The sequence below is a fragment of the Setaria viridis genome, chromosome 5, assembly GCF_005286985.2.
Source record: "Setaria viridis chromosome 5, Setaria_viridis_v4.0, whole genome shotgun sequence".
Taxonomy (NCBI): domain Eukaryota; kingdom Viridiplantae; phylum Streptophyta; class Magnoliopsida; order Poales; family Poaceae; genus Setaria; species Setaria viridis.
The window spans coordinates 11,360,455-11,374,165 of NC_048267.2; the positions used below are offsets into that span (position 1 = coordinate 11,360,455).

The following is a 13,711-nucleotide window of genomic DNA, read 5'->3' on the forward strand; positions in this document are numbered from 1 at the left end:
CACGTTTCCCGTAGCTGAAAGAAGAAGAGAGAAAGGTTCCTCGTTCCGAACGAGTCGTTCGGCATATCAGCTGCTGGAGCCGAAAGGAGAAAGGTGCTTTGCTTGTGGAACAATAATTTTGGACAAGACACGTACGGTTCCGGTTGGAGTGGAGTTCAGCACGTTGGGGTGTGGTGGTTTGCCCGGTGCGCACGTGTTCGCTCCAATTTTTGGCCGCGACTTCCTTTTGATTTTTTTTTTTTGCCAGGGAGAAAAAAAAGGAAGTCGCGCGCGGCCCGTCGTCCCGTCCGGTAATGGCCCGGTCCAAGTCAAAGTCAGCTGGAACGAACGGCGACGTGGCCGCGTCAACGGACGGAGACATGGCCGACGAGCGGGGCCGCTCGTGCGAGTATCGACGGCCAGATGGACCAGGCCCAGCGGGCGGCCCGAAGCGTGGCCCTAAAAAGCACGACATTGACGTGACCCGACACTATAGCAATAGTGTCTGAACTGGCACGATCTTATGCAAAATGTAGTGTTGGACCTGGCACGACATGATTATTGGGCAAGTATTACGTGGCACGATTATCCTGACCTATAATGCTGTAAACTAGATATATATATTACACTGCTTGATGAAATGCATATATCTTTATATGAATTTGTGGTGGAATTGATCTATCTATATACGAGTTCACGATGAAATGGTGTATATCTATATGGATTTATGATAAAGTTGATGAAGTTTTGAGATGAATGGGTGCGGCCGGAAGGTCTAATAGTGTCGGATCGAATATTGCTAGTGACCGGACCGCCCATTTCGCTGTCTATACGTGCGAGCGATCTCATCTGTTGCGCTTTTGCTTTGCTTCGATGAACCAACCAGCGCTTCGTGCCAAGCTCGCACGTCATGTCCTGCCTGGTCGGCCGGTCTGGTCTTCCCAAGCAAGGTAAATGAACGCAGCAGCAGACAGAGAGCGCAGCAACAAACATACTAGCATCAATGTTTGGATCTGGTTTGGTTGGCACTGTGCGGCCTGCAGATCACGGGAACAAACTCTGAGCTAGTACGAGGATGTGTTTCCAAACCCTATGGCCTGGTAGCAGCAAGAGATTTTCCGGTAAAACTTCACCACAGGACGCGAGTTTTTCCTGCAACGCCGACCGTAATTTCATCCTTGCCAAAATGGATTAAGTGGTAAGAAGTTTCGTGGCGTCCGAGCTACATACAAAACGTGGTGCCGAGTCAGTTGCGACCGACGACCGACCCCGTGATGTTCCTGCAGCCTACTCCTACCATGCAAGCACATGACTGACGGATTGGGTGACGATTGGCACACGGGCCACGGCATCGGTGAAGCCGACGGGACGGTAGGGAACTCTGCGCAAGTTTACGGCGGCACGTGTCATTTTCGTATCCGCACCGCCACCCGTGCTGACAGAGCGATAGGCGCCCACGATGCGTATCCACTAACGTGCACGTACGGGCGGGGCGACACAGACGGCGCTTTTGCTAGGATCGCGGTTGTTTGTTTCCCCTCCTCTCAGCTAATGGTTGGATTATAATCTAAATGGAGATTTTGTCACTTCTCGCTTCTTACCGTTCGAATTTCTAAAACAGCTCACCATATAAGACCGGTAAAATGTTTGGTGGGGCCGATAAACCCGTAAGCGGAAACAAACGTGATCTATATCCCCCTCGGTGCTCTTTCAGCCACCAAACCTTGCGGATCACTTGTGCGTGAAACAAAACAAGGTCGCAAGCAAGCTACACCGAGAGTCGCCGCCATTGCTGTCGGATGAAAATGAAGGTCGTCGCTGCCCCAATCCCATCCGGCTCCGGCACCAGTCTTCAGCGGGACCCGTGGAATAATCCGCGTGGACAACCAATAGCGCTGGCAGCAATCTACAGTACCCCGTCAGAAAATCGAATGCATCCCTCGACTACAGCACAACGCTACGACTGCACAGGGCCGAAAACGAAGGACGACGACGGACGTGGGGATTTTGGCCCACTCATTCACCGCCAACAAACTAAGATTCTTGGGCCTTCTTTTAAAAGAGCTTGGGTGGGCTTCCTGCTGCGTGCGTGTGTTGGGCGTACCAACCGGCCCACAATGACTGGCCCTGTTTCTTTCTTTTCCCGCAGCCGTTCAGAGCGTTCAGGTTCATCAGCTGCTGCGTGGAGTAAACAACCTCGCACTCGCCGCGGTAAACTCCAAGTCTCACGAGTTCTGACTTCTGACTGCTGCTGCAGGTGTAACAACCGGTGGCCGCGCAACCGTGCGTGCGTCCAAGCGGCCGCCGCGCATCTCGGCGCGGGCGCACGAAACCGGGTAAACAAAAACTCGTGGGGTCCGTCCAAACCAAGCCTTTTTTGACCCTACACGCACAATCAAAACCTATAGCCACGTCCTCCAAACTATTTTTTACACACTACTCCTAGTCCCAGATACAATACGACGCCTTCTGCTTTCACCTAGTAGGCCGTAGCTAGCTACCGAGTAGCTCCAATTCTCAATCATCAGGCCAGAACGGCGATCGGATGGCCTGGCCTGTACTCCCTGTAGAGCATCGGCCGGTGCAGAGAGCGGCCGGTCCACATGCCAGAGGGTCCCGGCCGGCGGCCGGCGAGGAGACGACGCCGGATGGATGGATGATGGATCACAAGGACACAGTGAGATGCGTATGCATGCGTGGCGACGGAAGTAGATAGATAGCTCGAAGAGGAGCTCTGGAAGGTTTCCGAATGAATGCATGATGATGTTTATGGATCTGTAATGCTTCGTCAGGTTCCGACGGCAGCAGGTGTGCTAACCGACGCCGCCGCTAGTAGCCTAGTAGGCTGCTGTACAGGGCACAGTGGTTGGAGAGAACAGAGAACGCCCGGCCCCAATGACCACGTGTATGGTCTCTTGACTCTTGCACTATTACGCTACAAAACACTGGACGATGCTGGTCATCTGAGATCAGTGCATCATCAGTAAAGGGACAGTATTCCTCCTGCTGATGTCGTATGCTCTCAACCCGATCTCCCTATTGGCTATTGGACAACGATCTAAATAGTACAGGGCTCCAATAATACAGCATTATTAACATATACTTATTCGTAATTTTCCAGCTGAGCTGTTTCGTTCGGTACCACTGCACTAACTAGTCTCAAGCTATCGCTCGGGAATAAGAGAGAGAGAGAGAGAGCATGCATGCGGCAATGCGTTGCCTTGAGCCGAGACCCTAAGGCCCACCACATAGGCTTTATTTATTTGAGATTATAATCCACCTAAATTATATAAGCTGAATTATCGATCAGAGGTACTATGATAAAAGATCACATTGGAACCACAAATAATCTGAAATAGGCTAGCCTGGGCAGCTTATTTGAGATTATTTGTGGAGCCTATTTCAGATTATTTGTGGTTCCATGATGTTCTTTTACTCTACTATCCTTGGATCATAATCCAGCTTATATAATTTAGGAGGGAAACAAACAGGCCCATAGTCAAGCAGCCAAGCGGTCGAGAGGAAGATGACAGTCCTGTTTGAAACAATTTAAATCCTGCTTATGGCCAAAATAACCTAAAATTAGCAGCCGAACGGCGCACTTTTTTGCAACTGTTTTTTAACCGCACTTCTCCCCACTGCACCCATTGGTACTAAAATGTAGAAGCGGGTCAAACCTGCTTCTTAGGGAAGCGTTTTTTCTACTTTTATGCAGCTTATTTGAGAAGCAATTCTCCTAACGCTGTATCAAACTGGGCCGACGACTGGTGATGACAACCGGCTAGGCGATAGCCTTTAGCAACGCGCGTGCAATAATTCCAGTGCCATGATTAATCCAAGTCCATGATTGAGTGAGATACATAGTGCCTCTATCAACAGAATGCATTTGTCTGCTCGCCTAAAGGCACTCCTCCATATGCACACGAACTGTTTCCTGTCAAAATAAAACACATCATATCATCAAATGCTGTTTTCAGGTGCTGCTTGATCCGACTTTCAGTACATGCATGCGCAAGAATCGCTGCGATCGCCCTGATGAGCCACCACAACCACACAGATCGAAAGCGGCCGGGGGTTGACCTTTACGTGCGTGGAGCAGCAGACGGTAATATTCCAGGGGGATTCGATTCCGGGGCAGAAGATTCATCACTACTCGTGGATTCTCGGGGACCAGGGATCCATGATCCCGCCCTCCACCTACCAACATAGACAAAAAGAGAGCCGTGGCCGGTGGAACATGCTAGCAGCTGGTGACGGCGACGACGACGGCGACACTGGCACGCACCACACACCCATCAACGTAACCAATCAATCCACATATATCGTCTGTCTATCTTGTTAAGCTAGTGCGGCAAATCAGCGCTAAAAGGCGGGGCTTTTCAACCAAAAATGCGTCGCGCGCGCCCCCCGGATAAGAAAACTACGGCCATTAGCTAGCCAGTTCCGCCTCCGTGGATGGGCACCGCCGTCGGTGGAGGAGGCAATTGCAGTGGCAATGCCGATGCGTAACCCGATGGGCCACCGGCTCGCCCACCACTACCACCACCACCTCACGTGGTTGGAGGAAGCAAACGATACTTGCTTAGTACACTACTAAACTTTAAGAATTTGTATCCAAACAGGATCTTAGTATTACTAGTTGATCCCGGTGCAATCAGACATCTCCTCAGTCCTCACCAAGTAACATTTTTTTTAATTTATGCATGCGCATGTGTGCATGCGCCAGCAGGAGTAGCGAATTGGTGGACGAAGATAGATGCAGAATGAGAGGGGAGAAAGAGTTTAGAATCAGCAAGTAGCTCGAAGGGGGCGCAAAGAAGGATCAAACACGACACTATAGTTTATGTCAGCCATGACGGTGTTGCTTTGCAGCTGCATTCTACTTTGAGGTTGCTCATGGACTGGCATTTCGATGCTTTTCATTTCCCCTTAATTGTACTAGGATACACTGTTGAGGAATGAAAAGCATCTATTCTCTTCATCAACTTAATGAACCCATTCGACATGGACGAGCTGGATTGGGCTACAAGGGCGATGCTCCCCCCCCTCCCCCCCCCCCCCCCCCTGTCCTACTCACGCTAAGCAATTATAAGACTCATTCAATGCGCATAAGTTTTGTTCATGTAATCATATAAATAAACAGCTCCATTTTTACATAAAGAGCACATAAGATCGCGTACTACAGTATTTGCATTTCATGAGAAGTATCGTTGTACTAGCTATCCATCCTCGGTCGATTGGCCCATTTTTGGCGTGGTGCTCCAAGCTCTCCAACATCTCTGCCGCTCCATTCATCGCCCGTTGATCAACATATGCATGTGCTTATTGATGATCGAGTGGAAAACATGCGGGGTGACGTGTCACATGTGCATCACACCAGTAAGACCCGGTTGACGTTGCCGGCATGCATGATGCATCCCCATGCTCGCCTTCCTCTCGCCTAGTGCTTGCCGGTGTTGCTGACCGCTGCTTCATTCGGCTGCCGACATCCTATTCCTAGCGCGCGCCTGTACGATTCCACTGGCACACCGCTAGCCGTGCAGTGCCCCAGTGCGTGACCGTGTGTAGTATCGTCACGGCCACGTAGGGTCTCACGGCAGCCCCGGCGTCACCCTCGACCTCGATCGCGACATGTCAACGGTCAACACCACGTAGCAGTAGGATGTAGGAAACAAAGATCTGGGCTCGGGGGAGCGGGCGGGATACGATGCGATACGATGCCGACCCGGGCGGATCCGCGCCGTCCATCTCGCTCTCGCTCCCTCCCTCCACCGCCGGGTCGATGGCGACGGGCGCCGCGTGCAGATGCAGGTGCTGCTCGTGCAGGCTACCTCCCTCTGGTTGGGCGCCCCGCGCGGCGGGGAACGGAGGGGAACCATCAACAGCGACGTCAACGGCCGCCGGGGACGCCACGTGTGGCGCCGGAGCCGCCCCATCCCCTCGGGGACGTGACCCCTGACGTGAGAGCCGCGGGCCAGCCGCTCTCCCCTCGCCTCGCCTCGCCGTGCGAGCCGGTTGAACCGTGGGCCGTCGCCCCGCACGAGACGATCGGCGAGCGTGCCGGGCGCTGACGTCAGGCCACTGGTCTTCCGTCGTGCTGACGTAGGGCGCACTGCTTCTAGGTTCCAGCTCCTACTGCTACAGGTCTACTGCTAGTACGATTCTTGTTTGACGAAGCCCAGTTGGTACGCCGTCTCGGAACGAAAAACCTTCGAGCTCGAGGTCAATTATGGAGTACGAAAGAACAATCGCAGTAGTACCATCGAATTTCGGTGGCGGCATCTTCGAGCGGAGCTTCTTCCTAACGCACGCACGCAGATTCTTCCGACGACTGGCCCAGGTTGAACGCACGCACCAAAAATATCGCCACCCCGAAAAAAAAGAGAAATCATTTTCCTTTTCCTTCCGATGATTTTCTTCCTCGCCGGAGTAGGAGTAGAATATGCTCGATCGGTGGGTGTTTAATGTGGCGCAGCGCTTGGAATTTAATGGCCCGGCCACGTGACGCAACCTCCGGCCCCACCGCTCCTCGTCACCTCCCCGCCTATGGCCATGTGATGTGCCGCTGCCGCTCCGGCTATATATGCCACGGATGCGCCTCCCCGTTCCTCCCCGGCCGCCTAGCTCTTGATCTCGCTAGCTTTGCTTTGCTCCTCCGCGCCCGGCCGGATCTTGCTCCCCTGCTCGGCGGCGACGACGACACGTCCAGGCCGGCCGCCGGCGATCGAGCTCGATCGTCTCCTTCGTTCTAGCTACGCGGCAGCTTGCTTCATCGATCACGTGTTGGTCGAGAGCTAGCGGGCACACCATGCAGGCGGTGGGCATCCGGAGGGGGCTGACCATCGACCCTGCGGGGGAGGAGGAGGCCCCCGCGGCGCGGGTGGGGCGCCTGGTCCGCGAGAGCCCCGTGGTGATCTTCGCGCGGCGCGGGTGCTACATGGCGCACGTGATGAAGCGCCTCCTCGCCGCCGTGGGCGCGCACGCCACCGTCATCGAGCTGGACGCCGGCGCGGCCGACGAGCTCGCGGCGGCGGCCGCCGAGGCCGGGCGCGGCGCCGTCCCGGCGCTCTTCGTGGGCGGCGCCCCCGTCGGCGGGCTCGAGGGGCTCATGGACCTACACCTCAGCGGCCGTCTCGTGCCCCGGCTCAGGGAGGTCGGCGCCCTCTGCGCCTAGCTAGCCACCTCGCCGTCCGCCGGGCGCGCGCGGCTGGGCTCGCTCATCAATCGCCACTCCTCAGTTTCACCCAAGGCGGGGGCCTCGCATGGCATCGCGTCGCGTCCATGTACATACGCGCGGCCCCTGCGATTCGGAGAAGCATCAGGGTGCTGGATGCAAAGTACACTCGAATAATAAGTTTTAAGCAAGTGGTAGTACTACTACGCCGCCGGGGCGGGATGCTTGTGAGGGGGAACATTGTTACAGGGGGTTTTGCGAGAAAACGGCAGGACCTAAATGTGATTACTTAGGAGTAACACTGCTTCTTCCTTCTTCCTTCTCTCCGTCTCTTTTCCTTCCTTTCACAGCAGCAATCAAGCTAGCAAGCAAGTTACTACGGCAGTGATCTTGCATTGCCCCTTGTCCAGACTTATGTAATGCAGCCAGCTCATGTTTGGAATGCTGCATAGAGAGTTAGCTGAGCTTGATTATGAAAAAGGCTTGTCCGGCCTGCATACCTGGAAATGCAAATTGAAACGCAAATTAAGCTCGTTTCCGCTAATGCAGCCTGGCTAGCGCCTCAGGGGGCCAAGTTCCTCGTTCCGCTCACCTTCGAGGGTCCGACGCGTCGCCTACCTCCTCACGTCACACTTGAGCGCTCCGCCGCCGACGACGACCTGCTGCAGCGCGGGGACCTCGCCTCCACGCGCCGCGCCGCGCCGCGCCGTGGGGTCCTGCTGTCCGCGGCGTCATCGCGCGCCGCCGCCGCCGACCGTGCCTGCACTTCGCCCGCGCGCTCGCGCTCCGGGCTGACGCCAGGGCCGCTGCCGCCGCCGGCTGCGTTGCCCCGGGCTTGGTGTCTGCCGCCGCGCGGCCGGCGTCATCGGGCACCCGCCGAAGGTCCGCATCACCGGCACCGGCGCCGACCGCAACACACTCCTTCGCACTGGCAGCCGCCTCCACGCCTTCGCCCATTCCAACCAGCTCCCCTTCCACTTCACGCCGCTCCTGCTCTCCTGCGCCGCGACCCACCAGCACGACGTCGCCGCGCGGGGGCACCACGACGGCTTCCAGCGCCGCCACGAACTGCGTCATGTTCTTGCACAAGCTGGAATCGAAGTTCGGTGGAATCTATTATCAAATAGAGCTCCCCAGGATGCAAATCTTGGCCGTATTCGATGGAATTGGAGTTGCATTTGGTGGAATCGGAGGAGTTGCCGGTCATCTCCATGCGCAAGATGTAGGAGCCCACGGGTAAGCTCACGTGAGCAGAAACAAGGTAACCCGATTCTTGTAGGTCAGCAAACCAAACACCAGCAAACCTAAGCCAAGCTACACAGAGCACCCAACCAATCACGAGCCAAAATGACTGCGTAAGCCAGGCTTGGGCTACTCTTAGCCAGTGCACCCTACCGTCTTTCCTCGCTTCTGTTTTGTCCTTGCTTCCGATCGTCTTTGTTAACTTAATCGGCGCCTGGGATTAAACTAGCACGCATGATTGCGGGCGTATGATCCTAGTCGGAAGCCGATTATCTTATGCCCGGAAGATAACATTTTTAAAAGCGGCGCCCGGTGAGTGTAATGGAGGACGACGTCACTGCGGACTTTGCTTGATCGCAGCCTGCCCCCGTTCATCTTTTCTATCAACAAGTGAAGTGACGATATGCAACTGCGATATCTTGTGACTCCTTCAAGCTCCAGCTCCGCCACCCTTTCCCTCGGCCGATCTGGACCGTCGGTTCCGGAGCAGCCGCGTTAGCTGACGCCAACCTGCTCCCTCTGCCTCTGCTTGATTCTTGGCGAAGAGAAGTACGTAGAAGCGAAGCGGAGCGCGGTGATCTGTGGTCGCCGGCGGCGGAAGGCAGCGCGTGGCGTGGCGTGGCGAGGGAGGCGGCGACGGGATCGATGCGGGGGGGCATGTGCGGCGGCAGCTTAATTCCCGGCGACGCGACGCGAGACCGAGCGCGATGGGCGCGGCCGCATGCGGCGCACGCGACCCCACACTGTTCACCCGTGCGCACGAAATTCTACACCGCCGGGGCCGATCCAAGGAAGGGGCAGTGTGCAAAATACTCCACCCAAGGAAGCCACAGGCCCCCCATTAATGGACGAGTATGCTACGAGTATTTTTAATCTCCGTATAATTGGGTTGTCCGCTTCTGAGGAGGAGATGAGGCTCGTCGGCCACGTCACGCTGCCGGCCACGTCACCCAGTCAGCTAGCGTGCAACTCGTTTGGCAGCTACTCTACCACTCTGCTCCTGCATATTCCAGTGTGCCAATAATTGCACATATCTTATTCCCCTGGGCCAGATCGTCGATTTGGCAGCTAGCTAGCTAGCTAGCCGGATGAGTCGTATGATTAAAGTAGAGCGCGCGCACGAACCACTGGTGACTAGTATAATCCGGCGGTGGTTGGTGCCAGTGCTTACGGATTCTGGCTGCGGGGCGGGCAGAGGTGAGCTCGCGAGATCCGAGCTCAGATGCCCTCCTGGCTCCTGGTTCAGACGCCCACAGGTTTCTGAGCGCCGCAACCGTGGCCGCCCCCCCGTCGTCCGTGCTCGCGCGGTGGTGGCCCTTGAGGCAGCCGTGTGGCGCCGCTGCAGCGACACGTGCTCGCCTGGAGACGTGGCAACCAGCCCTGGAGTATGTTGGTAGATCAGATGGAAACAGCTCCATGTATGCCGCAACTACTGCGAGCTTTGCAACTACCACAATGGTGCCTGGCGACTGTTCTGAACCAATTTGCGTCTGGCAGGAACAGCTTCTGCAGATGGAGGAGTGCTGCTGTAATTATCCCTACCGTCTGTACAACAGTCTCATTTGACCAAATTGTTTTTTTTAAGAAAAGGGTGGATTGCGTTACATCGAACACATCACACCCATATTGCAAACATGGCCCTGAGGAAAATATATAATTACAATGATACGCACACAAGTCTAATTTCGCAAATTGGTTAAGAAGTAAAGTAGTGTACTCGGGACAAGCTCGTGGTGGGCTTCGGTTTCTAGTGAGAGGTCAGTGCAATCGTACTCATCTCAGCCTATAGTTGAATCCGGCCCAAAAGCCCACAAGCGCTACGTTTCGTTGTGACTTTTTTTTTCGTCTGCTTTACCAGACAGTTTGACTGGAAATGGGCCAACGGGGGGCTTCGGTTCTTCGTGGGCTTGACAGCGCGGATCATACTCGTCTTCTTCGTGGGCTTGACGGCTTGAGCCCATATATGCCACAATTTCCCCTACTTTCCCCGGCCCGTTGGTTAATAAGGCCGGCCTAAATAGAATGTTTTCCACAGCTGTAACTGGGCCACAGTTTTGCACTACCATTTGGGCCTATAATTGGCCCTTTTCCATTTTGGTGAAACACGCAGAAAAAATAACAAAATCGTCCTTTTCTTGACGGTGTGTTTGTTGACTACTCCATTCCCTAACGAGAGCTATGTATTTTCAGGCGTTCTCTCTGGTAGTGGTAGTGCATGCTGACTTGGTTGTTGTTTATAACTTTGGCATCCCAAATGCGCGCGGTAGTGCAGAGTAAAAGCAGGGGCCGTCGAGTCAAGTGACATCACGCAGACACGACGGCCGTTCACGACCACCAACTGTTTGTCTCGTGTCAACTGTCATCTTGCACACATTATTCTCTGGAGACTCCGATCTTTGGCCGCCTTCACTTGATCTCTTCCGCGGAGCAACCATTCGCCTGTTCTCTATTTTTTTTTAAAAAAAGAAACTTTTGGACAGATTGATGATGCATGACAATGGCACCATCCAACCACTTGGAAATGGAACGAAACAACTACCCACACGGCATAGTTAAAAACAAACCTACCAACTTGCTCCATCTGATTAAAAATGCCGACTGCTGCGTCGGTAACTAGCTAGTTTAAACCTTTTCTCGAACCCAAGAAGCTACCTAGTTTAAAAAGCTTAACAATGGAGGCATCCACTACATCATTTTAGCTTGGGTCCACTAGCAGTGTGTATATTTGTGTGCAGAGGCAGACGTTGCTGTATGGCGTCCATAGGCCGGTAAGGCGGTAACCATCATAGTCTACGTCACCGACAAGCTAATAGTACACAGTGGCCAAGTACATAGCTGGGTAGGCAATGTCACGGGCTAACGGACAAGAAGGCAACAACACGAGGGAAAACGGCAACGGATGTGGTTTAGCTAGCTAGCAGCCAATACAAAAGACCTACCAACAGGATACATCCATACGGAACGGAGCAGGTTTCAATTTTCAAATGAGTTGTCAGCTTGCAACACACACGGACATACGTACTGCATACTACACGTCAACATCTCGAACAAGATCATAAAATGCAAAACATACACACTACGGCATATCTTAACACAGTAACTCTTAAAAAAATATGTTAATTAGACTAAGTACCCTTACTTGTTAAATAAAATACTAAAGAGATTAAATAATAACCACCGACTATTTGCAAAAAGAAAAGAAGCTCGACAAATATTGTAAATCCATGGAAGACTAACCGAATGTAGCATGTTTTATTTATTCACTAATATGCATGATCACGACTCAATGAAAGTTCAATTAAAGCTATACAATAATTCGACTTAATGCATGCATGTATGCTCAACATTGGATTCCGGACAATTTTGGGACCATGATCACGCGGTCGGTACCATAAAAAAAACGGTCCGCAGGGCACCGTAAGTCCCCATCATCTGTTCCATCCAAATAATGCGTACCAGCAAGCTGCAAAACGATTTTGGATTTTAGGGGGAAAAAGCGAGCGACAGTCCTACCTACAATCACGCACACAACACAAGGCCCGACCAAGAGGTCTGCAAAATAGGGAAAAAAATAAATCATTGCGCAATGGAATTAAGTGAAACAGCAGTACCGTGCACATGTATGGATCTCTTGCCCGATAAAAAATAATTGGCGAAAGGGAATTAAATCGACGTGGAAATGCATGCGTGCATGCCCCCGATCGAGCTTTACTCTATATTCCTTGCTTGGATCCAAAGGAATTGCTCAAAGTGAGGCAAACCTTACTTGACAAATATATTTTTAGATAGTGTACTTGATAAATATATACATATATGTTATATATATATATATATATATATATATATATATAAAATTCAGAAAGGCGCTTTTGCGAGCGAGGCAAGCAAGGCCACGCGTCCGGAACTGTTCCGATCGATCCCCGCATGTCTCATGCTGGATGCTCTTTTGTTCGTTCGTTTGTTTTCTTGTTTCTACATGCCCGGCCTGCCCGGATGGTCAATATTCTCGCTGACAGGCCAAGTGAAATCCTGATGAGCTAGGGAGATTATTTTAGACCAGAATTTAACTTAGCTTTGCTCTTTCTACTGGCCATGTGCGGACAGGGGCACGTACGTGCGGCAGCAGCAGCAGCTAGCGATCACCCGCGTCGTCCGCCGGTCCAGCACACCGTGGCCTGCACAGTGCAGCTAGCGGGAAGCGCACAGGTGGCGCCGTCACGGGCTGCCGGAGGGCGACCCGCTGATCCGCGTGCATCATGCACGATCACGCCGGCCGGCCGGCAACCATACGAACCTAACATCCGTAGTACGGGTGCCCCCGCGAACCTGAACTCCTAGCTCCGGCGCCCACCGCGGCCGCCGTAGTCCGGTGGTTTCAGCTCCATGATTCAGCAGCCAGCTAAGGAGTGCAGTTCGAATGGGGCCGCGCCGGCGTGCGCACGGTCGACGATTGAACCAACGGCGGAGGCCGGCTATCGATCGAGCTCACGAGCGCGTCTCGTCCCCGTGACTGCTCTACTCCGTGACCAAGCGAGATGGCGGCGAGCCCTATTAGGGGCGGCGCGAGGTGGCCGTGGCCCCGGTGGACCCTGAACCCATGCCAATGCCATCCCAGCAGTGGAACTGCAAGGCATGGAGCGGCAGGCTAATCGCAGCAGTGGTGGTCAGGCACCGGCAGATAAAGGGATCCATCAGATCGTTGCTTTCGTTGGTAGCGGCCCCAGAACACCCATCATCAGGCTTTAATCTGGGGGGCTTTGCGCTTGCATCAAAATGTGTTGTTTGTTGTTGTTTCTTCCTCCGCCCCTGCCCCGAGAGACTGCTGACCGCTGGCCTACCGCCATGGCGCCATGCCAGCCTCTGGCTAGTACGTGCGCGCCATGCCGCATTGACATTGCAAAGGCTGCCTGCCTGCTGCTGCTCGGCTGGGGTTCAGTTCAGCCCACTTCGATTTGACATTTTCCTCCTCTACATTTAATTAATACTCAGCTTTACTTTGTCACGGATTTACATTCAGGAAAATATCTTTTAAATTCAGTACTATCAGTATATATAGGGAAAAACGATGGGCATATGAATTCGCCTGTGTTTGACCGGATTTGACATGTGCCTGCTTTACTGCTTTGTTTTCAGTCAACATTCTTAGCAGCCTTGCACTTGCACCACTACCTTGACTCCTTTGATTCAACACATTCTTGCTCACATCCTGGCCGGCCAAACTCCACCAGCAGAATTTAGCGCATGCCGGCACAACACAGCACCTGTTGCAGGGTCAGGCCGTCAGGGAATGGGGAGAGGATACTGATCCATAGGCAG

General features: G+C 53.5%; 1 protein-coding gene across 1 annotated transcript; it reads left to right on the plus strand.

Moving 5' to 3' along the window:
• Window positions 1-6,487: 6,487 nt before the first annotated feature.
• Window positions 6,488-7,697, plus strand: LOC117858944 (monothiol glutaredoxin-S2). Its single transcript, XM_034742103.2, has one exon. The coding sequence runs from the start codon at window positions 6,788-6,790 to the stop codon at window positions 7,151-7,153; it is 366 nt and encodes a 121-aa protein (XP_034597994.1). The 5' UTR covers window positions 6,488-6,787; the 3' UTR covers window positions 7,154-7,697.
• The last annotated feature ends 6,014 nt before the right edge of the window (window positions 7,698-13,711 follow it).